Below are 27,357 nucleotides of genomic sequence, written 5' to 3'. Positions count from 1 at the left end.
CAAAACAGTAGAATAGACATAATCTAAACGAATTTCTTTATTAAATTAATAAAGTTGTTCTTTGTGTTCACTTCTTAGATTTTTCATGGAAATTTGATTTTTGCATGTTCTGCACATACAGTGGAAATTTGTATTTTCAATTTAAAAAGTTGAAACAAATGAACCACTTGCATTTCATATAATATACCAATGTTTTTCAATAAATATGGATTTAAACAAGGTGCAGCTTTTAAAATAGCAACATTTTTTGACATGCCTTCAAGTATTTTTGTTGGTAGTATTCTTCTCAAATATAAAACACTGTTAATATATTACATTCAATTTTAATAGCTTCATTAGCATTTACGTAGCTTGTACTCACTATTCTATTTTAAGTATTTTTCCTCTGCTTTGGGATTTGAATTGATCTTTGCAGAAGAAAAAAGATGAGTTTTCTGTAGCTTAAGAGTAATGAATGTTGTATTTTTTACTCTTGCAGTATTCAGAAATATAAGCATTTTTATTTAGATGGAAAAACTAAAAAATTTAAAATTCCCTATTTTGGTTCTAAAATTCTTCATATTTTTAAGGCAAATTTCAAATATGTCAAATTATGACATATTTTTTTGGCAATAATTTTTCATATTTAGAAAAAGACTTTGTAACCATCTTGTATTTTTCATTTGAATTTCTTATGTCTTTTATAAAGTTGTACTCCTCTTTCATATTTGAAGATATCTCTTTAGGGGCCATAATATAAAAAAACTTAACTGAGTTTAAATTAAAAACATCATTTCAAGTTACAAAAGAGACGTTTAGAACAAAGTTAAGAATGTCATATGATTCATAGGCAAATATTTGTTTTTTCATAAATAACTTTTTGGTCTTTTGTGAATTTACTTCTATTGCAGTAAGAATTGGAGAAAGTTTTTAAAAATGCATATCATTAATATTCTTCCAAATGAACAAAATTAATAAATACTTTTTGATCGCAATAGGCATAAATATATTTAATGGATTTTTTTCTTAACTTATTTATATATTTTCTTTAGATATAAAAATATTAGATATACTTCTACTAAAAATTTAAAATTCTGTAAAAAAAGTTGAAAATATAGAAATTTTTGAGACATTAATTTTTAATATGGTGTAAAATAAATTACATCATAGTTTCTTCCTTTAATTTTTTTTTTTTTTTAAACATTGAAATAAAAAAAAAAAATTAAAAAAGAGGACTCAAGGAAGGCTAAAAATGTTTTCTATAATGTTATTTCCCCCTTAACTTTAAGAAACATTAATGATTCAGTAATAAAAGTTTCATGTAATTTTTAAGCTCACTAAGCAGACATAATTAATACTGAAACATAATAATCATTTCAATTGTAATTATATAAGTTGGTACATTTTTTATTACATATAATAAAAAACAAATGGTTTCTGATGGAAAATGTTTATTTACAAGATACAATGAATTATTATTTTACAGTACAAACAGTTTAGACTTTTTACAACTTCCTAATTATTAAGGTAAATTTAATTTTTAATATAATTCAGAATTTCACTTAAGAGATGGAATGGTTTTTAATCTTAATTCTCCATTTATGGTTCCATGCAGGGGATTGAACAACATAGTAACAAATGTAAGAAGGAAAATTTTAATTTAAATAAGTTTTTACAACGATTATTTACATATATATAGTAAAAGTCATTCCATTTATACATTCATTAAAATAAGGACACATTTTATGATTTAAAAAAAAAACACATTCGGTGATTTCTAATACTTCTAGTATTTCCTTTACGAATTGTTGATAACTATGGGGATTTTCTAAGGAAATCTAAGGATGTTCTAAGGAAATCTTAAATAACAATGAAAACAGTGCTGATGAAGAATGAATTTTCACCATATGGCATAAAATCTCAACAAATTTGATAAAAATGAAATTTGTAAGCGTGATAGTTTACGATTTCCCTCATTTTTTTCTGCCTCAATAAATTGTAATTTTCATGAAAAAAAGGCAAAAATTTCTATTTTTTTTACTAGGTGGATTTTAATTGCTATATTGCTTGTAAATATATAATATTATCGAATACTATGACAGAACACATTTTACGTTGCAGATTTTGAATCTTTTTTCAGTCTCCGAAGGGTTGCAAAAAAGTCATGAATAGTGAGGACTTTATCGCTACAATTTGCACACATATATTGTTATTCGATATAATTACCATGAAGATTCAGACATCTGTCATATCGGTGATCCGGTTTTTCAAATCCCTTCTTTTAACAACATTGCTATCAATGTTTTCCGATTGGTTTTAGCATTCCTTTGGAATCGAAGCTTTTTTAAAGGAAAGTATTGATATTGTATATTGTTGCAGTATGATATATGAAAGTATATTGTTGATGATTATGGGGATTTTTTTCCCCCTGCTCAAAGTATTCATTTTTCAAAGTCGCAAATCGAGCATGCTGATCGCGAGCTCGTTGCATGGGATTTCAGTCTTTTTCATTTCTTTCGAACCATTAAGCAAAACATTAGAATAAAATTTTCAATTTTGACACTTTTGCATTGTTGTCTGTCTTCATCAAAAATGTGGTTAGAAACTACGGATTTTCAACTCCCTACTGAATTGAAGAACTAGCTAACATACATACTAGAACTAGCTAGCTAACTTATGTACATAACATTTCCAATGGGAACCTAAAATAGAAAAGAAAATAATAATTATTATGCTATAACAATTGTAATAAATAATTGTAACAAATAGCAGATTGTCAAAATTAAAAAAATAATATGAGGGAATAAAAATCTGATACTGATATCATTAACAGATTTTAAATAAATATAAGCAACATATGGCAAATTTATATAACAAAAATTGTTGATTATTTTAAATAACTTACTTTTAATTAAAGAAATTTATGCACTTATTTTATTGAATTGCCATATCATCTAAAAAAATTAAGTAATTTAAGTTTTTATAAAAATATCCTTTGTTTGTAAAGTTTTTTTTCTCACGTCAAATGCTCTATCTTAAATCATTTACTCAAAGCAACAAGCTATGTTTGATTTTTAATACCATAGGTAATGCTATTCTTCTGGACTAACTAACAAAACTGGACTATATTAAACTTTTCATATTAATTAGAATAATTACCATTGCTTAACTAATATTTAAAATTGTTTTTTAAAACACTAAAAATTCTTTTTTTTTTCAAACATAAAAAAAAATAAAAGATAATTTAAATATTCAATCTCAGTTTGTTTTTTTTTCGTTTCTTAAAAATCAATATCTTAAGATTATTACAACAGTAAAACCTCATTAAATCGTCATTCAAGTGATGAAATATTTTTGACAACTTAAGTGGTGGAACAATTTAGGCAAAATGGGAGATTTTTTTTTTTTTGGGGGGGGGGATATTTTCGGTGACAAAAACAGTATTTTTGGAAATAAATACATGCAAGTGTATGAAAATAATCCAGTAGTGTTGATTAATGAAGATGCTGATTACTAGAAATAATTTTCTTTTCTAATATACTGAAGGCTTTAAATTCTTTGTCTGTTGCATTGCATCTTGAATGGATGTTAAGTACCATCAAACTTTCTCCAAGACTTTGATTGTTTCTGTCTTGTTGGGTGGGGTTTGATCCATATTCTTGACATCACTATTATCACTTGAAATGTTTTTTCTTTCAAAAATTAAGATATCAAAGTTTTTATAGCACTTGTGAGCAGATTGTGATGTCATTAGCAATGTTTACAAATACATTGATGCCACACTTTTTTTTTAATTTGCAATTTGCAGCAAAGTTTCTCATGATTCATGGGGTTGATGGTATCTTGGTTGAGGATTTCTTCTGATTCCCTGAATATCGGGAACAATTAGAAACAGTTTGTGATGAAATAGAACTTCAGCTTTTGGACGCATAGTGAAATCACATCTAAAACTGAAACTCTTAAAATTAACACCTTTGTACATGTATGCTTATGTAATCCTGCGTATTTTCTAAGCATGTGTTTTGTATTTAATAATAATACATAGTTTATATTGAATTTTTTTTTTATAAAAAGTAATTTTAAATGTGTATTCTTTAAATTTTAATATTTATTTCTGTATTAGCACTACGTCTTCTATTGTAAAACAAATTATGTCTTGTTTTGTACAAAAACAAAAAAGATTACGAAATGAAAAACTATCAATACCAAAAAATTAAGTCAACTCTTATAAGATTAACAATAAAAATCTGATTATTTTCAATATTTCTTAAAATTAATAAACTACCTGTTTATTTAGATGGATACATCATTTCTGAAAATGTCAACATTGATGTAGAAACATAGTATGACCAAACAGTTTTCGTAGCCACATGCTTCTCTACATGTACTGATGATGAAATAATTATCAACGAACTATAGAATGTTTTCCGATAATCCTTGGTTCCTTCAGTCCAGCAAGCAGTACAAAATTTGGGTTGTCTTGGTTTTGGGCAATTATGTGAAGAGCGTCCTTTTTCAAAACAATTGTAACAAATATTTGAATCGAATCCTGTAATTAATTTGAGCAGAATCTGTCTTTTTAGTGTGAGTTTGCCATCAAGAAGAAAAAATTTCAGTTTTACTTCTGAATTGATCCTGTAATTCAAGGTATTCATCAATTTTTTTCAACTAATGCAATAGGCGATTTTAATAATGACCACTCACTTGTGAATTATTCTTAAACATCTGATGGCGCACTTTGTTTGATATAGTCCAAAATTATTAAGCCTTTTAAATCTTCTGCTGTCTCTATTTTCAATCCATTTATCCAGCCATTGAAGTAAGTTTTGAGTTCATAAAAGTATTCTTGCCAAGTTTTTCCCATCCTTAATTTTACGAGAGTAAAACAATGTATAAACTTCTCAGCTCTTAATTTAAAATGTAGCGTAGCAATTCCTTGACGCATATTAATTTTCAGCTAATTCTTATGGTTCTCTCATGATGAGTTCTACCATTTCACTCAAAAGAGCTCCAATCAAACATGCCATCCACAATGAAGGTACCATATTAACTCTATTCATTACTTTCGAAATGTACTTAAAATAAACCAATAACATCAATTTCGGGATCAAAATGTCACTTGCCATTCAACTTTTGGTTTTGTCAACTAATTATTGTTTGCTAAAATTTGAGCGTCAACTTCTAGCTTTTTTATCACTAGTTCATGCTGTCGTATAGCTTCTTTCATCACTAGTTCGTGTTCAGTGGCAAATCTTTTTGTTTATTCAGCAGATTTTCTTTCATCATTCAAATTAGATAAAATTCTGAGTATTAATTCCTCATTGTAGTTGTTACTTTTTAAAATTAAGTTTTTGAAAGCAAGGTTTCCAGTGATCCTCGGAATTTCTTCTTCAAGCTCAAATGCAATATATTGTAAGTCATAATCTTGATAAAAATGACATTATTACAAAGCAGGTTAGCTAACCCCACTTCTGCATTGTAACACAATTTAAAATAATAATAATAAAAAAATAAAGTAAACTTTGTCTGAAAATTCAATGTATAACAAGACAAAAAGATGCTGCCGCCTAGTTAAGATTGAAATGAGAATAATTTGAAAATGGCTAAGTATATACAAAAACATGATGCAGATGCATGAAAACATGAGAGATACAGTTACAGGTATTAAAGTCACATACATGATGAACCAATCTTTCATACATCACTTGAAAAAAACCACTTGTAGTTGAAATAAGAATAGTTTCTAGGATTCTTTACTAGCATTTCCATCAAAAACAGACTATTTCCTGATTTTTGACATATTGCAATGGTTTGATTATCATTTTTATTGAAGTAAAATTAATTGAAGTAATTAAATTCACCATTCAGTCCTTTGCTTAAAGCATGAGAGACAGAAAACAATAAGGCATTTCAAATTAGGTACATACCATACATCTGTTAAATAATTTTCTTGCTATTTATCAGCGACTAGGGTCTTTACATTAGTTTGTTCAGAACCATATAAAAAAAGTTTTTGCCTTCTACAGCTTTGACTACATCTGGAACAGTAAATTTTTTGTAACTTTCGAATATATTGCTATTAAATAAAATAATCCAGAGTTAGTTAGCTATCCAACTTTTGTCATCTTGTGAAATTACACTGGCATGGATATATCAGTGAATAATGGGAAAATATTGCTCCTGTTTTAAAGACAATTTATTCGTTTATGTCCGGCAAGTCCATATTCAAGAGATAATATTCTTTATAGGTTTCTTTTGATTTGACCATTCCTTTAGTTCTGATTTATTTCCTCTAGAATTTCTGGCGTTGTCTTGTCCAGAAACACAGTCTTAAAAGCTATATATTCCTGTGGTAGCATTGAAATTATTCAAAACAACGACACTTCTCCGATAAAGTACAGTTAAAAAAATAGGTTGCAATTCTTCATTTACTTTAATGAAAATATTGATTATCTTTTACAAATGATGCAATATTCTTAATTCGTTTCCATTCCAAATGAAAAAATGCAGGCTGCAAACAATGACTAGTCAAAAACAGTGACTAACTTTTAACATGAATATCTTGCTGTTCCAGCATATTTTAACATAGTCATAATTTATGTCATATAAATAAATAGCAGTACCTTTACATCAACCAGTTCAAGTTTCACATTCACTTCTGGTAAAGCAATATCATCAGCATATCCATCCACCATTTTCGGCAAAGTTTTATCTCCCATAACATAGCTCAATAAAGTCACAGACATCTTCCGTTTAATCTAATCTCTTGCCGACTCCAACTTTTCAATCATGGGTTTCAACTCAGCCAGTTCTAGTAAGTCACACATGCACAAATGGAGGAGTGCCCATGCGCTGAGAAAGAGGACAATAAGTTCTTGTCTCAAAGAGACAAGTGCATACTATTATATAATTTTTTCACTTGCATGGTATTACTGGATGGATTATAGCTGGCTGAATGTAAGCCCTATTTAAATTTGAGATCCACTGGCACCATTTTCTACTTTCAGTTTGAAATACAAAACACTAAGAAAGTACATCAAAATAGAATGGCATAATCCATTAATTCAACTCAAAATTCACATAAGTAACATATTATGAAATGCAATCGTTGAAGTCCATAACCGATAAATTTTAGTAATATTTCAGATCAGATCTTCTAAGGTGTTTAAAAATGATTTTCACACTAGAAACACTTTTCATGATGCTATGCACATTGTCATCACAGATTTCCAAAGAATACAGAAATCAATAATATAAAGTAATTAAAATTACCAAAAATATATAAATGATTGCACTTGCCTAATTAATTTCCCATGACAATTGCCATACAAGTTGGTCTACTTTGTGTCTTTACTTTAGCAACCTTTCGAGCTTTCATTTCATCCTACAAAGGAGAAAAAAGTAATTATCGTAGTAAAAGAAAGGACTAAAATTTTAAAATATTAGTTACATTACAAAGAGAGTGGAATCAAGAGAGGATATCATAATGAATTTTGACCAGTTGCAGTTTTGCATGATAGGTGAGTACAGAAATTATTCATTTATAAATTTCACAGTCAATAAGGCAACATGTATAGGAAAACAACCCAACACGAAATCTCAATTTTATTTAGCATAAAATGAATAAGCATTTGATAATGATAAGATTTTAATACTTTGAAGTAATTTTAAAAGTCCACAAATTTCCATGATAAAAAAAAAAAATGTACCAAACTTTTAAATTTATGCATCTGTATATTAATGTATATATAAGTTAGACTGAAAATTATTCAGCTGACTTAAAAAAATAAAAACTCTTGGCAAAAACTGACAGAAACTAACTGTATTTTTTTCATTTATAATTAGTTTTGAAAAATAAGCAGTCAATTAATATTTGTATTATCAAATATATTCATGACTGAAAAATCCAATGTAGAACATCATTTCTTATACTTAATCAAGAAGGATGAGGAATATTTAAACTGAATAAAGGATGAGGAATATTTAACTGAAACAAATGGAAGGAAACAGGCACACACATTTTTTTTTCTTCTTTATATGAAACTAACATTTTAAAATCTTTCTTTTGATGCTTTCAATTTTTTATTAATATTACTACAGTTTCGATAGGTTTGTGAATTCAATGGATTTTAAAGACATAAGCAGAATTTCATTTACAATAATTATTGCCAAATATTTTCCAGTTCATCAATCAATAATAATTCAATTTTCAGTAGACTCAATTATAACATACTAGTTCATTCACAAAAAACGAAGAAAGAAAAGAATCTATGCAACAAATCAGCTCAGATTCTTTGCCAAATTCAACAGTTTTGTTGTGACCTGAAAAAGTAGGAATGCTTATGGTTGGCAATTGCAGCAACACCTTTAGATACTGTTTGAACATATCCCAATTTTAAAGAAAACAAAATTTTGTGAAGTCATCACAAAGTTGGCAAACTTGGGCCAAAACCCAAACATTCAATTATAAAAAATTGCAACATTGCTCCCTCAAAGACTACATTTCCCAGTAGTACAATAATTTACCAGAAAGCAACTCACTTTAAAGTTAAAATTATAAAAGCAATTATTCCTGGTCTTCATCTCCAATATTTCTATATCCATTTAAACTTGGACAAACTTATATAAGCATTGTCATTAGGATAATAAAAATTAACATTTTGAAAAAAAAATGAAATCTAAGAAAAACTGTTTACAATTTACAAAAATCAAAGATGCCATACATGATTTTTAAATAAATAAAATTATATTGTTTCATTTATTCTTTCCTTAGTTATTACCGTAATACAGAGCTAGCCAATCATACAACTCTAAATCTAGAATTTGATGATTTTTGTATAAAAGTCTATGAGTCTTTTCAGGTTTATATGATGACTTTCCCAGGATGCTGGCAGTAAGGAACAACAAAAATTTTAATATTAATTCAATTCTAAAATTTGGATAGCAAAGATCATTTCGCAAATTTCACTCTGCAAGGTGAAAGTATGTTTAGCATAGTAAAAAATAATCAAATGTATTAGTACTATAACTTTTTTCTTTTTGAAATGAGAACAAGGTTAGATGCATATTTTAGTTTAAAATACATATACACATTCAGATTTTTTTTTAATTAAAAAAATATAGGGAGACGTTTATTGAAATCATAAATACTAACTTTTGGTTTCTAATCAAAGTAATTCCAACATGATTTGGAATAAAAAGTTGAATTATATGTGTCTGAGAATAAAATATGCATGCAATCCGATATTGCCAAAAAGGACAGGGACATCAAAAGGAATTTTAAGATGACATAAAATTTTATTAATGGTAATTGTTTACAAGTTTTTACAGTCGATCAGACAAAAAAAAAAAAAAAAAATCCAGTCTTCAACAGATTACAACTGCTATACACGAGTTCCACTAGCATAGTATATGGGGGGAAAACTCAAGACACTATCTGCTAAACTGAATAAGATACTTAGCCAATTTCAACAATTCCGTCTTGATCAGAAATAGTGATGATTGCATCACTCTCACTAATGAAGTACAATAGCAACTCCTTTATCAGTGATTGCAGCAAGGTTTTTATACTAAGGAGATTCCCAAATTTTCTAGGAAAATCCATAATGCCAAGCCAGTCACGAAAAATTTTGCCAAGAAAATAAAATACTTTCACTTTACAGAACTTGTAACAATATGCTATTAAGATATTAATATTTCAATTTTATTTTGGTCAATTTGAAACCAAAAACGGTCTGCATTTTTGAAATATTATTTAGTGAAATACATTGGTATCTTGCATCCTCAGTGATTTTAAATGAATAATTTTTTAATACTAAATATATTGTGACTCCTCAAATTATCATATTTCAGCAGTAGTTCAATATATAAACAAAATGCTGATACATTTAATATTTAGACCTTTTGTTCAACCAAGGACTAAGTTGAAGCACAATGTATTCCAAAAGAATAACAATTTTTTAAAATTCAAAGAGTGAATATGTTAGATGCAAACTGTATTGCTTAATTCAAAGCTTAAATGCACAACTGTTGAATTTAAAGAGATGCATGTTGCTTGTTTGTTGAGTATTCTTACTGTTTATTTATCCATTTTGTATCCTCTGTTCAAACTTTAAAATAAATCTGCCAGTTTTCTAATTTAAAAATTGCTATTTTCTCTTACTATCATCATTTTTAGACCATTTTTCTTAATCCCAGCCTTTTATTGTAGTCAGCTTTGAATTAGCAGAATTTTACATTACTGAGTTTCAAACAAGCAGTGAAAATTAAACTGAACTGTACATTTTTCATAGGAAAAAAAAGAAAGAAAAAAAAAAGAGGTTGCTCCCTATATTATTTAAAAAAAACTTTTTAAAATAAATGTAATTTTCAAAGAATTTCTTTTCATACCTGACTTAAATCCATATGCCATACTTTAATGCAACCATCACTAGATGCAGATACAAGAAATGTCTCATCACTAACGCTCACACTCTTTAGAGCTTTAATCCTGAAACATAAAATAATCTGTATTTTTACTTTTTAATAATTAAAAAAAAAAGGCTTGAAATAAATAATTTTTACAATACATAATCTTTGCATTAAATGAAAAAGCAATAAAGGCAATTACACTAATTAATTGTTGCACAGTACAACAAAATTGCTACACGTTGCATTAGATTCCCAATTTAGATTGTATCTTATTTTAAGTCTAAATAAATCATTTCCTTCAATATATCTCAGAAATAAATTAATCTGTTTTATTCCATTAAGTAAGTTACAATAAATTTTATTTTATCTTAAAGTTAAAAAAAAAAACATTTTATAATTTTTCATAAACAATCTTAAGTCAACATTTTAAAATGGAAACAGAATAACAGAATGCCATTTATAGTTTAGCATCTTATTATCTGAATGGTGAAGTAATAATGAAAATAATGTACATCATAATTCTTCTGATTCGGGGGAAAAAAACTGATATAAAAATATTAAAATGGCATCTTAATTTTAAAATATTAAAAAATAATTAACAGTTTTTTCAATATTGTTTTCGACAATTTATGATAAAGACAAAGTATGAGTTTGAGAAATTCTGCCAGTATACAAGAAAAGAGAATAAATCTCAAACCTACACTGAGAGAAGAAATTAAAATATTGTGATTGAGAAAATGGTTAAAACTCTGGCCAAACAGATGGATATATTTAACAAAAAAAGCTATCATAATTTAAGCAATATAGATTTCTAAATACAATTTTACTCTGAGAGCTAATTATTAAGAAAAAAAATCTATAAAAAATTATCATATTGAAGCATTATTAAAAAAAAAAAATCAATAAATAGTGGACTGTGCAATATTTAGCATACTGTAAATATCATTTTATGCTTCATTTAATTTCAATAGCAATATGTTTCTAAAATTGATAAAAATTTAGAACTTCTGGCTTGATCTCATAATTGACCATTATACTTTTTGCAAATTTTTTTAAAGAAGATTTTAAAATATATTTTTGGATTTTTATTTAAGATACTAAATAGCATTTGTTGCTTTTCAAGAACAGTAATAAGATTACAAAATATTGACCTTTTAGTAGTAATTAGAAAGCTTTCAGATCACTAAAATCAACACTTTTTATTAATTGTTTAATTCTTACTTTTTTTTCTTTGAATAAACTTGGCAATCTTATCTTTACATCAGTATGCCTTATTTAGTTATTACTGCCGAAAATGTTCCAGATATTTAAATAATTTTTGATTCTAACCAAGATATCAAATAATAAAATTTGCAAAATATTTCAATAAAAATTGGATCTCAAGATTCAGAGTTCAATTTTAACTCATCACAGATTACGGAATTGTAGAGTAAGTTAGAGTTAATATAGTATGTGTCGAAAATATAGCCTATTACCAGCAATACAATGCATATGTGGAACACATGCCTACAACAATGAAAACAGCCATAAAAACATACTATATACAAATATAAAGAGATTACCAATTGTACTGTTAAGATTACCTGCCTTTTTCCAAAAAAAAAAAAAAAAAAAAAAAAAAAAATCAAATTTGTGGTAGTTTGTGGCAAGACTATTAAGTTACTTGCCGTGCTCTTCTGCACATCAAATGCTTATTGCATCTCATGTGATCAAACAGGAATAGGCGAAATTCCTTATATCAAAATCAAACAAATGACGTAAAACACAAATTTTGTTTGCAGGGAGTTGAAAACATAAAATTATTATTATTTTTCTATAATAATAGTCAAGGAAGTATTGATGTCCGATACGATGGATCTTTTCTGGTGACTAAAGGAATAGATAAGTATAAAATCTGGTAAATAGAAAATAAGTTAACAAAACAATGAATAAGTTGAAACCTGCACATATTTATGGATGCAATATATATGTATAAGGATAATACCATCAGAATAAAAGCATTGATTTGGAAGAATACAATATCTCATTTCTAAACCATTACAGTTAGGTTTATATTTCCTATTGAAAAAAAATGTTTTAAATGATGATTTATACTTTATTTGAATCAATAAATGCACAGCAGAACAAACTGCATAAAAAGGGAGACTGCATAAAAAATTTAGATTTTATAATTCTTTCAAAAAAAAAATCATTTCATTTCTTTTATTTTGTTTGTAAACTATACATTTAAATAAAATGGAATGAATTCTTTATTTCAATTTGAGAATTTTCCTAATTTGAAGTCCATGCTTATCTTTAATAGTTTAAAAGTTAGGTATGGAGCCATAATAAATATAGATACTTTGAATATAAAAATCTGATTAATATAATTGTAAATATTACTTTTTCAAGCATTTAATTGATTTTTTTGGTAGCTATTAATTTTTCTTTGTTTTTCTACTAAACAAATGGAAAGGAAGTAAAGAATACATAATTTAGCTTATAATATATTTTATTCATTTATTTAATTTCATCAGCAATTTGCTTATAAAAGATTATATGGAATTGCGATTTCCTCTTATCACGAAAATTATTTGTTTTATTTTAGGTTTGAAATAAAATTGAGGCTTTAAATATAATTCATAGAATATAAGATAACTTTCACTATTTCTTAAAAAAAGTAACAGCAATAAGGTAGAACAAATATATTTAAAAATCACTGCCCAAATAATAACATAATTTTTTTTAATTCAATCAATAGATACACAGCACATTAAGCTAAATTCTTCATTTAAACAGTTGCTTTTAAAATCTTTACATTTTTTAAAATGTTGGATATTATTATAAACACACATAAGAAACCTTTTTAAGATATATTTACAGATAAAAATTTAAAATTATTTCCTTTATAATTTTAATATATCAAATATGTGTAGAACAATTTAAAAAGTATCTTTAAAATATGTGCAATAAAATTACTTGTCAATTCCAAAGTATAACTTTCATAAAAGTAAATAATAATATTGAAAAGAGGGAGAGGAAGCAAATGAATCATAAAATGCATTCTATTTGAAAATATATTTACCTATTTGCCTTTGTTTTTAATTTAAAACGCATCTCTTCAGATTTTATGTCATAGAAATTAATATGTTCACTTTCTCCTCCTACAGCAAGCAAATCATCCTAATATTCAAAATTGCATAGTTATTATTCAATAATAGTAATAATGTTTTAAAAAAATTATAAAATATAACAATCAAATAATAATATGGTACAGTCAAACAACCATACTATACATTTAAAGGAATTTATATTTAAATGAAATTCAGTATCATAAAAATATTTTAAAGAGAATTCATAACTGATTATAAATTTCTCACTGTTTTTGAATAAAAACTTATTTTAATCACTCAATAAAATATGTTCTTTATGCAATTTTATTTCACTTTCCAAAATTGAAGAATTTTTTTAATCATCTGAACTTTAAAAAAATAAATAAATACAATAGGGTGTGCAATGAGAAATTGCTGCAGAAATTAAGCACCTTTATACATTCATGCATTTCTTAAGCATATGCTGTTTTCTCTTTTATAATAATGAATTCTTTTTATTGTAATTTTCAAAATAATTAACTTTCAAATGCATACTTTTTAAATTTTAATATTTATTTCTGCAATAACACAATAATTTTAATATTTATTTCTGCAATAACACAATAATTTTAATATTTATTTCTGCAACACTGCAGAAGCAAAATATCTTCTATTGTAAAACAAATTCTTGGTTTTAACAGGAACATAAAAATGATCAGCAAAAAAAAAAAAAAAAAAAAAAGCTAAATCAACTTTTATATTTTTATAAGATTTACAATAAAAAAAAATTTTGAATCTTTTTTCAACATTTAAAAATGAACAAATTATTCCTCAATTTGGATGAATACATCATTTTTGAAAATGTCAACATGGATGCAGAAGCATAACAGTATAAAGAAATGTTTTATTTGATTTTCTTTTATGCAGTAACAAATAAGATTTAAAAGTATACATTTTCACCTGCACTACTCACCATTTTTATTTTTTAATTAAACTTGAATTTTGAAAAATCTTTTTTTAGGAGGCTTCTAATAACCAAGAGGCAACTTCGTACTAAATGCCATATCCTTAACTTCAAAGTTTTATGCTGTATGTTGCTCTGTAATCACAACAACTGTCCATATGTGTAGAAAGATTTCAAAGGGGGAAAGGGTGGATTTCTAAGAGTTAAAAAAGAGGAAAAGCAAAAATCGTTCAAAAATAATTCCCCTCTTTTTTTCTTTTTCTTTTTTTATTTCTCGAAAACTTGTAATACCAGATCTAGAAGGATTTTTAATATTTTTATGGTTTCAGGCTATAATTTCACCATAATGGATTTTATACAAGTAACTAATGCGATTTATAACCACAATGAATTACAATTCAATACAGTACAGTAAAGTCCCTTTAATAAGTTGTTCAAGAAATTGCTACAAAATAACATATTAACAAGAACAATGATTGAATGTGTAACAGATTAAAAAGGCTTTACTATAATTATTTTTAGTACCACTTCTCCCATGGTTGATATATTTTTATTATATACCAAAGTCATCCAGCTAAATTCTTATTTTTCGTTAGTCAGAGTGATCTATGTATTTTTCTTTAACAACATAAAAATGTTAAACATATATTTATTACAAAACAAATTCTTCAATGTCTTTGAATTCTGCTGAAGTTTGAATGTTTTTCTAGTCATAACAAATATATCACAGTATGTATCTTGTACTGTTCCTTTCATATAGCGGTTTCAATAAACAACTATGTACATTGTTGAAGAAAGAGGAAGTGTGTGTGTGGGGGGGGGGGTAAGTAATTAAGTGTAATCTTAATGCATGTTGGCCCCCCTAAATCTATTTCACTTTAGATTCCTTTCTTAATAGATCCAACAAAGAAGATCTATTTAGGACTATGCTTTCGATTTTTCATACACAATATAAAAGGAAACAAAAAGTTTTCTTTGTATTTCTCAAGAAAGTTAAGCACTTTTTAAGAAGTTCTTAAAAACTAAGCACCTTTAAGGTGTTTAAAAATGGTTTTCAAATGTACGCATTTTTTATGACATAACACACCCTGCATAATTACAGGGATTACATGTCTGATTAAGAAAAAGAAAACACTTTTCATCAAGAAAAAGACATTTAACTTACATTTACAAAGGTAAAATCACATATCTTTTGTTGAAAGTCAATTGTTGATACAACTGTAGCATTCTATAAAAATAAAAATAAACTGTTAGATAAAAGAATATTTAAAATGGTTTTGATTTTCTAAATTTAATATTTTAACACACTTTAAAAAATTTTATGCTCTTTTATTTTGTTTATCCACTACAATTATGAAAAGATAAATGTGATATGGAGTTAGTCCTAACAAATTGCCATGAAATTTAATTTTGTTAGATACCTAGACTGCTAATTTACCACTGTAAAATTGAAGATTTATCATGCAACTTTGATACAGATATAAATTTTCCTGTTTTAAATAAGACGCATGGAAATAACACTTACATCAACACATATTCCTTTTCTCGATTTCATTTTTTCATATTTCAAGGTAGATTAAAATCATATTTGTATTAGGTAATTTTGTAATTTTTAAAAATAAGAAATTTTCACTAAATTGGTCTTAGATTATTATTTCATTTTCTATGGGGAAAAAAATCAAATTCCATGTATATTATATAAAAACATACCTCAACTGAATAGATGTCAATGGTATTACCAGAACAAACTAAAAAATAAGAACCATCTGGTGACCAACGAACAATATCTGCAACTGAAATATAAGTCATTATTAAAGGTTATAGATAAAAATTGAATTACAATAAAAAGCAAAATGGAAAATTGTATATATATTAAGAGTAGAATGGAAGACAATTTTTTAAAATTTAGTATTCTTTACAATTTTATTCTTAATTGTCCAGTTATAAATTATAAAAAATCAAATAAAAAATTCTGAAATAACATTTGGTCCTGTAATTTATAAATATGATGCACCATATATATAATATATAAATATGTTACAATAAGCAAAAGTATATACATATAATAAAATATATGTAATATTTTGAGAAAAAAAAACTGTAATAAAAAATGAATGCTATTTTCTAATACATAGAAATTCTTAATCTGTATCATATACAGTCATTGGAAAAATGAAGTTTTTATAAAATGTATGATAGTTTTATAAATGTAAAATATAATAATCAGCTATGGCAGAAAAATAAAGCAAAGCTTGAAAGAATATTCATTATATATAACACAGTTTGGAAGTTTATCTGAACTTTTCAATTAGTATTAATATTTATCAAGTTACTGTAAAATGAGATTTGAAAAATGGATTTTTAGTTTACTGATTCTTCTATCTAAATTTATCATCTATTTCCGCCATTAAATAATAAAATTGAGAGCATCTAAAAAAGAAAGGTCACAAACAATCAGTATAATTTAGAGAAATAAGCTTAAAAAAAAGGTACCAACAATAGAAGTGTCAGAAAATTATAATTTTGCTCATTCAAATTCTGTAATTGTTCATAAAAAATGAACCAGTTATTGCAAAGCAACATGAGGGGCAAAGATCTCATTCATTCACATTTCAATAAATAAAGGGATAACCACAAAATAAGATAATGTATAATGAGGTATATGACTGTTGATTTAAAAGAATATTTACCAGCATTTAGTTTTAAAGTGGGCTAAAAAAAACATAGGAATATTTAATATTGAATAACAATTATCCTTAATTCATTAATAAAAAATTCTATGATTTTTGATATAATTTTCTGACATGTATTTTTTTTTACTATTAATTTTTTTTTCTAAAACTAATAAAAAAGATTTTGTTAATAAAGAATAAATAAATATACTTAAAAATAGCAAAATAAAACGGGAGATTCAGTAAGGAACGTCAAAAAATTTTTTAGCTGTTAGTTTCTAAAATCTTATTCAAAGTTGAAGCACCTGTTACAGACAATATTTTTCACTCTCTTTTTCTAGCCTAATCTTTATTTTATTCAATGAAAATTTGCTTGAAGGCTAATATAAAGTGACAATATGATGTAATTTAAATTACATAAGCATCCCAAGGGTTTCAATGAGCACTTTTATAAAACTTAACATTTATATTTTAATAAAACTACAAAAACTGTATTATTATCCAGAATAAATTAAAAATATCATTGGATGAAACCCATAAAAAGTCAGCCATTAGTTAATATACGAATAAATTTTGATGAATATTTTGCTATAAAGTCAGCAATGTTTTTTCATTTATATTTTTTTACACATCTGTTTATAGTAATAATAGTGAACTTAAAGGATTAATTTAAAAATTGTATTTTAAATGTGTTATCTCTGAAAGTATTGTTTAATTGTCTCCTTCCCAATAATGAAATATTCAGTCTTTACTAAGAAGTACTTTCAAAAGTTACCATAATTAATATATTTTCATTTTTTGGAATAATATCAAGAAAGCAAAATACTAACTTTTCTTAATATTTGTGACATATGTTGATCGTCCTCTAATTAAATTCCATGTCCTCAAAGTCTTATCTTTCCCAACAGATAAAGCCATTTTACCTGTAGGATGAACAGCAAGAAAGTTAACTGTGCTTCTGAAAAAAAAAAAAAAAAGTTTGAATTAAAAATAAAAATGATATAAAATCAAATGTATAAAAATATTAAAAATAAAAAGCAATATTGCAGAGGATTCATCAGCACAATTATTTTTCCTAAGGGAAATGTTAACTGCTTGCTTTGGAACTTTTCTTTTAATATTCTTAGAAAACTTATAAATATATATTAGTAACTATGTCTTCATTTGTGATGTTTTTTGTTTTTTTGTACATGTTACAGTTAATGTAATTCATTTATTATGATTATTATTAATAATAATAATCAATCAAACTGATGAATCACTTTTATTGTAACACATAAATATCAGCTAGATGAAAAATAAGTAGTTCTGAAGAAGTAAGCATTAGTATTATCAAACTTTGTTTAAATATGATGGAACAGAGAAAAACATTTTTGAGTTGAATTTTGTCTCTATAATTATTAAAGTTATAAAATTCATTAAAAACAAAATATTTTTTCATAATTTTAATCATTTTGAATAAGTTATTTAAAAACTAAAATATATTAATTATAACCAATACAAAACTTACAGAAGGATGTTTTGCTGGAAAGGTTTTAGAAAATAATATGCACATTTCCAAGTATCATTTATAAGTAGGAAAAATCAAAGAATAAAACTGGCATTCAATTGTAATTAGATATTAGATAACTTACTTGCACATATGATGAACTTTTTATTACTAAATTCAATTTTTAAAATAAAAGCCCATTTAGGTTTTTAAGTCATTGATTCACTTTAATATTCAGTACTAATAAATTTCTAATAGTAACAATCTTTGGTTATTATACTTCAGATTACTTAATCAGAATGCAATGTTCCACTTTAAGAAAATGACTAAATCTTATTCATTATTTTAAAATTTATAAAACAAATGTTTTTGTTTCATTTTGCATCTATAAGCTTATATACTGAATTTTATTCAATAAAATTTCATAACAAATAATTAAATTTTACCAAAATTATGTTGGAACTATATAAGCCAAATAAGAAAATTCTGACTTACTCATGACCAAGAAGTGTTTTTATGCACTGCCAGCTACTGGTAGACCAAACACAAATCGAGTGATCTTCACTGCAACTCAGCAGATATGAATCATGAAATTCTAAACAAGTTATTGTTCCTAAGCAAACAAACAAATAGATCTATTATTTTATGTTTAATAATTACATTGTTGATTAATTATATGCATGTAAACAAGAATTTTAAAACATAAAAACCAGTAAAGTTTTTTATTTACAAATTTTAATTATTTTATTCCTATAGAATATAACAACAATTTCTTTCAATAATAAATAAATTCTTTTAAGTAACTTTCTAAAAACAAATTTTATATATACTCTTAAATGGCATTCATTTTTATCAGTTAAAATTTATTCTACTATAAATTAGCTTTCAATTAGAAGTACATTATTAAAATTTCTTTATCTTTTATAAGCAGACTAAAATATACAAAATTTCTTTTGTGCACGAGTTAAAAAGGCCATTTCAACTTACTTTTTGTTAAAAAAATGTCATAAAATTCTTAAAACTTGCCATTTAATTACGAAAATGTTCAATAATATGCTTAAATTTCATTCTTCATTCATTAAAAAAATTGTTTTCATATCATTTCAGGATTGGGATAATCAATCACTAATTAAAGATTCATAGATATGTTTATTTGTATTTATGCAAGATCAATTTTATTAATTATCAACACCTGATGAGTAAATGACTAAGGTAAGATATGTAGAAAAAAAATGCAAGATAAGTCATTTGTGTTTGAAATCTAACTAAATAAAATTATGTGTATAGTCAAAACACAAAGTTAATTTCTACTTCAAAAATGCTTAAAACATGTAGCTAATTCCAGAAATTACGTAATGACAAGTTCCATGATTACATATACAGTGGCTATAAAAATTTGAGAGTACACCTTACTTTTACTTGATAAATCCAACTTTCAATATAAATAACACATTACTGAGAAGTGAAAACATGTTTTTATTTTTACACATAACAAATGGTTTAATTTAGAGTAAAAGTAAAGAAAAATCAACAAAATTCTTCTAAATTGAAAAATTTCAAAAGCATTTTAAATAAACATATGTAGAATTTTGAATAAAAAAATTGAGAATACACCAATGAAATTTTTGCAATATCACGCATAGAAACAAAGTGTCACTATTATGTTGCATGTCTTTTGGCTCTTATAATGGAATTTAAACGTCACGACACCGATTCAATCAATTTTTGGTGGCATCTGAAGATATTTTATCCCATTCATCTTGCACCACTTGTTTTAAATGGGTTTTGTTTCTAATTTTGTGTTTTTGAACCACCTTTTCAAGTATGGCCTGCAAATATTCAATAGCATTCATGTCGGGATACTATGGTGGTGTGTGTAACTGCTGTTTACAATGAAAAAGAAGCCATATTTTGACGTTAATGGCATTTTGCACAGTACAGAAACTGTGCAAAATGCCATTAGATATTCGACGCCATACACGAAAAAAATGGTTCAAAAACACAAAATTAGAAACAAAACCCATTTAAAACAAGTGGTGCAAGAAGAATGGGGCAAAATATCTTCAGATACCACCAAAATTTGGTAAAATCGGTACCATGACGTTTAGAGGCCAGCATAAGAGCCAAAAGACATGCAACTAAATAGTGACACGTTCTTTCTATGCGAGATATTACAAGAATTTCATTGGTGTAATCTCAATTTTTTGAAGCAAAATTCTGCATATGTTTATTTAAAATGCTTCTGAAACTTTTCAATTTAGAAGAATTTTGTTGATTTTTCTTTATTTTTACTCTAAATTAAACTATTTGTTATGTGTAAAAATAAAAACATGTTTGAACTTCCCAGTAATTTGTTATTTATATTGAAAGTCGGATTTATCAAGTAAAAGTAAGGTGTACTCTCAATTTTTTGCGCCTCTGTATATATTCTTTACAAGCACACACATATCTATACTTATAATAAAGCTCAATGTGTGTGTGTGTGTGTGTGTGTGTGTGTGTTGGCGCTCTACAGGCCAGACCGTTTGACATACAGCTACCAAATTTGGTACATGTATACCTTGGAGGTTGGGAATGTGCACCTGGGGTTTCTTTTTTCGAATTTTTAATTAGAATTTTAATTATTAATTAAAAACTAACTTTCCCGCCAAAAAAATCTTCCATTTTCCCCACCGCCAACTTTTCCGCCAAAAAAATCTTCCATTATCCCCAGCGCCAAACGAGAAAGGCTTCAGTTTTTTTTCTCCCAACAGTAATGAGGCTAGGGTTAAAATTTTTCGGCGGATTATTTCAATCGGTTCTGTTTATTTTCTTAATGTTTGATGCATTTAAAATTAAACATTGTTAATGAATCGATCTTTCAGATTCATTCTGAAGTACTTTTGAATTAAAATAAAACAGAATAAAGGAAATTAAAAATTTCTAATCCGCATAGCGTTACCCCAACTGGCATAGAAAAAATCACGTATTTGCGTTACGTAACTGGCGAAGAAAATTCACGCATGTGCATTCTGTTCTGATTGTTGCCATGACAACGTTATCAATGGATGATTTAAATTATTTTTGGATTAGTTGCATGCTTTTGTAAGTAAATTGTATTTATGTTAGTTATATATTTTTTGTATATGCTTATAGTTTTAAGTACATCGTTTTTTAAGTAGTTTTTTTAAAACCTGTTTTCAACTGTTTATTTTAAACGATTCGTTTTATTTTCTTAGTGTTTGATGCATTTAAATTTAAACATTGTTAATTAATCGATCTGCTCATAATGAATCTAAGAAAATTTTGTTGACAAACTCTTGAGATATTACATAAATTAAAAAAGATATTCTTTAGTGCCCATAAAGTTTAAACGCTGAGTGACTCTATTTTCAGTAATCAGATTATAAAAAAATGCTTTGTTTCAGTAAAAAATATTATTATATTAATTGAAGATAAATTCTTTCCACTTTAATTTAAAGCATAAATTCTACCGTTTTCATCCGTTTATTTTAAACGATTCGTTTTATTTTCTTAGTGTTTGATGCATTTAAATTTAAACATTGTTAATTAATCGATCTGCTCATAATGAATCTAAGAAAATTTTGTTGACCAACTCTTGAGATATTACATAAATTTAAAAAGATATTCTTTAGTGCGCATAAAGTTTAAACGCTGAGTGACTCTATTTTCAGTAATCATATTATTAAAAAAAATGCTTTGTTTCAGTAAAAAATATTATTATATTTTGCAGATTAATTGCAGAATAATCATTTCCACTTTAATTTAAAGCATAAATTCTACGGGTGCTAACAGAAAATGAGAGATACATATTATGTTATGGCTGAAGGCCTTTATAATATTATGAATGAATTATATGATAATCAAAATTTGAAGTTTTAAAATATTTTGATGAAGAAGCTATTAAAGTAGAAATTGCATAAAATATTTAATTATTAAAATTTTAACGAACATTAAGATTGGCGAACCGGCTGGTCGCCAAAGGCGGCTAGTATGTAAAAAATATATGTTGTGTGTATATAATAAATTCAATTTATCTGTGCTTTTTAAATGAATTATTTCATAATCATTTAAATTAATAAAGAGAGGATTTAACTCCTGAGTTGTCTGGGTCATTTTGTCTGTCATTCACAAATTACTTAGTACAATTATTACATCTAATATATAAAAATGAATTTGCTTTTGTTTGTAATTTATGCACTGCTGCACTGTTCATCCAATTGTGATAAAACTTTGCTATCTTATTGCTTAAACTGGCACGAAGGTGATAGGCTTAGTACAAATATTAGCACTTATTTTGAGCAAAATAAAATTTGCTCACAGATAGTTTCATATGTTTCTATTATTTAACATTATTGTAAAATTACCAAAAGGCAAACAATAAATCACAAATGACACATGTCATTCGGAATTAATTGCACATATATCACACAAAATAAAATTATTATCATTGATGCCAATCAATGTGATTGAAATGAAATTGAAAATATTTAGTGCATGCACTAACTTTTTCTTTTGGTTAATGAATAGTCATATATACAAGATATTGTTGTTCGGCATGCACAATACTTTGGTTGTGGTGAACTGCACATATTCTTCACAATTTATCACAAACATATAAAATAGAATTTTTATTATTGATTCTGATCAAGCTAAATTATATATAATGGTAATTTTCCAGTGCAAACAGTAATTTTTCTATTTATTCAGTGAATTGACAAATGATATTTTGGTTATACAAGTATATATCATGCTAATTGATTCAGGGGGGGGGATTTCCCAAGCCAGGCAATTGTCACTTAGTAGATCTACCAGTGAAGCATGTAGAATTAAGCAAATTCGAGCTTCTGAAACAAACAAGAGACGACAAGCAAGTAACGAAGCAGATCATTTAAGAACTGCAAATTCACATGCTTCAGAATCTCAAGATAAACAAGCAGTAAGAATCAAAAGACAATGTTATCTACGCGACTATTCTTAACAGAAAATTGAACAGAGAAGATGTGCTGATTCCACACATTCCCATTAATCCCACCAATATGTCTTTTGATTTCAATGATAACAGTTCTTCATTCGAATTGCATTCTCAATGACCATTAACTAGGTGCAAAATCAACCATTTCAAGTGTGTGGATTGAACCTACAAAATCCATGTTTTTCACATAGCCAGTTGTATGATGGATGCCAGAAATTTTTCTTATCTGAAGATGGTAAAACAAAAAATATTGTCTACCGTAAAGCACTTGAATAATAAAGGAATATTATATATATATATATATATATATATAATTTATACTTCACCTTAACATATCATTAAATTTCAATGAATGTATTCATTATAGACAAAAAGATAAATATTATTCTTTTTATCATTCCTAATTAAACAAGATAGCTATTTCAAACAATATTTCTTAGAATTTAAGTATTAGGATCTGATTACAGTGAAAGATACATAAACTATGCACCACAGAATTATTAAATTAATAATATAGAAACTTTAAAAGTTTATAGAAAAAAATTTCTTAAATTTATCTTTCTAAAAAATACTACGATACATTTTTTTTAATTTCTTACAGATGCATGATAAAAAAAAATTATACTTTTTTAAGTTTAGTTGATAGAAAAAATTAGCTTAATTTTTTTAATTTGAAAAAATTAATTAATCTTTTAATAATGCATTGAGAAAAAGCTAATTTTTCCAATGCACATGTAACATGCTCGCGCAGGTTAAATTTTATTTTGTGTGAAATACATTGTTGAAAAATATACTTAAAATTTTTTTTGTTTAAAAAACGATTAAAAATATATTTTTTATTTTTAGCTATAAAAATTGGGATAATTGCAAAGATGATTTTTTGAATTTTAAGATAATATAAAAATTGTTTTTGTGCAGTAATATTTTCGGATGTTATCATAGGAAAACACCAAAATTTTGCTTAATTTTTAATTAACTAAAATTTTAAATGGTATTTTTTTATGTTAATAATATTTCAAATATAGAACTAAACTTTTTACAGATTCTTCCCAAATTAAAGTAAATTTATAGCTTGCTTTCCTGAAATCTGCCAATAATGATTTGGGTTAAGAACAGGATAGTAATTCGGATTGTAAAACAAAAACAAAAATATAACTGCAGTTTTAATAGTGACTTTTATCATTAACTTTGATTATCCTTCAGAATTTTTTTTCCTTTGCATGATCACTTATGATATTATTAATATTCATTTAGAATTGTTATGATTCTTGTTAGAAAATATGCTTAAAATATTATTTGAAAATTCATTAAATGTAGAAACAAATTTAGGCAATAAAAACATTATCATCATTAAAAAGATAATTTTTTTTAATTTAAAGATATTAAAATCATTTTAGTGCTGTGATATTTTTGGAAGTTACCATGGAAAAAAAATTATTGAATTTTTAATTAAAAATCTAATATAAATTTTTTAAAAAGCTCTAAGATGAAGATTCTCCATTCAGAAGTATATATGTGCCAAGTTTGATAGTTCTAAGTCAAGGCTCTAGGCTGCAAGAATATCAAAATACACAAACATTCACCTTTGTAATAAATTAAAATTAATAAGAAATATAATGAACTCCAGATTATAAATTCATTTTTAGGAAGACTTTTTTTTTTTTTTTGCAGCCATGTTTCTTGGTATTATATAAATAAAGACTGTATTAAATAGAATTACCATTAATAATAAAATGAGGAAGCACTCACATGTAGATATTCATTAAAATAATTACATACTATTATATTTATAGAACATTACCATTGTGATGAAGTAGTGCACCAATTTCTTTACGGGTCTTCATGTTAAACAATCGAATTGCTTCATCAACACTACCAGAAGCTAAATATTTCTCAGAAGATGCAATACATTTCACAGGTAGCAAATGGGCTTCGGTTGCAAAACTTGGTCTTAAGGCAAATTGCTGCAAAATAAATTAATGGAAATTTTCACATAAAAATAAGATTAAATATAAATAAAAACATAAGCATAAACAAAAATAAGTGCACCAAAAATGTAATTGATAATATTAAAATTTTAATATTGAAATAACATAATTTTAAATATGTTGACAATATACTACACAGAGATTCTTAATTATCAATATGCATTTTAAAAAAAGCTGGTAGTATGGTGAGAATAAGAGGTGCCTCAACCACTGCATTCATTTTTATCCCATTCCCTTTTTTCATCACATCTGTTAACTTCAACAAAAACAAAAATATTTTGTTTTTATGGCACATCTTAAAACTGATACCTGAGCCATCAACACTTCCTTCTTCTTTGTTAAATAATCAACCAAAAAAAAAGAATTTTAAGTTATTTTATTATTATTTTCTTCCCAAGAAATAATATGATTCTCAGAAACACAATTATTAAAAAATAATCATAACTTTATATGAAAATTTATACAAAAAATTTTAAATTCTTGGTTGATACATACATAAGACAAATACATATTCTTTTAATAAAAAGATATACCATAATATCAAATGCAAATAAAGGAAAATTTTTTAGTATAAAATTTTTAAAACAAAGGTGATCAGATAATATTTTCTTTGTCATTTTAGAAATGAATACACTAAAATGAGAGAAAGATATTCATTTGAGCAGTGCTCTATGACAAAATATTCATGGTATTTCCAAATATTGATATTGAGAATCTTTATTAGAAGTATCACAAATTCTAGGATCAAACATTTTAATGCTGGAATAATTTTAGAAAACAATTAATTTGTAAGCCACAAACAGGTTCTTAAGAAAAATTTATACTTTTCTTTTTATTTACAAAATCTTCGTATTAACAAATACAGAGAAACTTGAGATAGAAAATAAAACATGTTGTCTAACATCCTATGTGATAATTAACAAATAGGAAAACACATTTTGTTTTTATACATTAGAACACCAGACTTGGTCCCTTTTATTTATTACTAAAAAAACTATTACCAAGGTATTCAATGCAACTGTTATATTTCAGGGCTTGGAAATCTTTCACATGCCAACTATTTAATTATCCCTTACTTGATAAAATGTCTTATTTTCATCATTTATAAAGTTCATTAATTTTGATATTGTCATTTAAACTCTATAACTGTTTAGAATACCTTTTGCCGTGTTTTATACTTTTCATTGATATGGTTTCTTCGTTTCATTTGACATAGAGTAATCACTTTAATGATTCTTACAGCATAGTTGGAAAAAAAACAAAAACAGTATGGAACGAAATCTGATCCATAAGGTGGTTGATAATCGAAATGCATTTACTAATTAATTTATTATTCTGTTGAGACTTTTGAATAGTGTTCACTTTAACAGTTTAAATCATTGATTCGTTTTAATTGATGGCTTTTTTAAATCATGTGTATCATCTACATTAGTATTAGTCTCATTCATACAGTTAAAGACAATATATCAATATATTAACACAATATATTCGACAAATAATCTCTTTTTTTCTCCTTATATCATCAACTCTTTTCATTTTTGCAACTTTATTAACATAATATTAAAAAAAAAATCTCACATCTTGATTCATCTCCAATTTGTAACCAAGTAAATACTTTTCATAAGTTCCTATAACAATTTCTAACAGCACATTCTCCTCAGACATGATTGTTCCTTTTTTTTAAAAAAAAATATTCCAGGACTCAGCAGAAGCACAAACGGAGAAACTTAAAAGACGTAGGTTATTGGCATTTATACTAGCGTCTCAATCGCAATAGCTACAATGTCTGTTATCGAGACTCGTTAACCG

The 27,357-nt window shown here is 25.9% G+C and overlaps 1 protein-coding gene across 1 annotated transcript; it reads right to left on the bottom strand.

The window, feature by feature from the left end:
- Window positions 1-1,413: 1,413 nt before the first annotated feature.
- Window positions 1,414-27,357, bottom strand: LOC129961574 (p21-activated protein kinase-interacting protein 1-like). The gene is made up of 10 exons (XM_056075072.1): window positions 27,127-27,357; window positions 25,362-25,524; window positions 19,081-19,198; window positions 17,927-18,054; window positions 16,135-16,217; window positions 15,590-15,652; window positions 13,454-13,551; window positions 10,369-10,468; window positions 7,279-7,363; window positions 1,414-2,681 (listed from the first exon to the last, which is right to left on the bottom strand). The coding sequence occupies exons 1-9, from the start codon at window positions 27,211-27,213 to the stop codon at window positions 7,283-7,285; spliced, it is 921 nt and encodes a 306-aa protein (XP_055931047.1). The 5' UTR covers window positions 27,214-27,357; the 3' UTR covers window positions 1,414-2,681; window positions 7,279-7,282.

The sequence above is a fragment of the Argiope bruennichi genome, chromosome 2 (assembly GCF_947563725.1).
Source record: "Argiope bruennichi chromosome 2, qqArgBrue1.1, whole genome shotgun sequence".
In the NCBI taxonomy this organism is placed as follows: Eukaryota; Metazoa; Arthropoda; class Arachnida; order Araneae; family Araneidae; genus Argiope; species Argiope bruennichi.
This window is presented reverse-complemented; position numbering and strand designations above follow the sequence as displayed.

Bases quoted from the DNA above. Each gene is read 5' to 3' on its own strand.
- LOC129961574 (XM_056075072.1), bottom strand. From the start codon at position 27,213: ATGTCTGAGGAGAATGTGCTGTTAGAAATTGTTATAGGAACTTATGAA. The intron at 25,525-27,126 runs GTGAGATTTTTT...TTTATTTTGCAG, and splicing joins AATTGGAGATGAATCAAGAT to CAATTTGCCTTAAGACCAAG. The intron at 10,469-13,453 runs GTAAATATATTT...TTTATGTTTCAG, and splicing joins TTAAAAACAAAGGCAAATAG to GATTAAAGCTCTAAAGAGTG.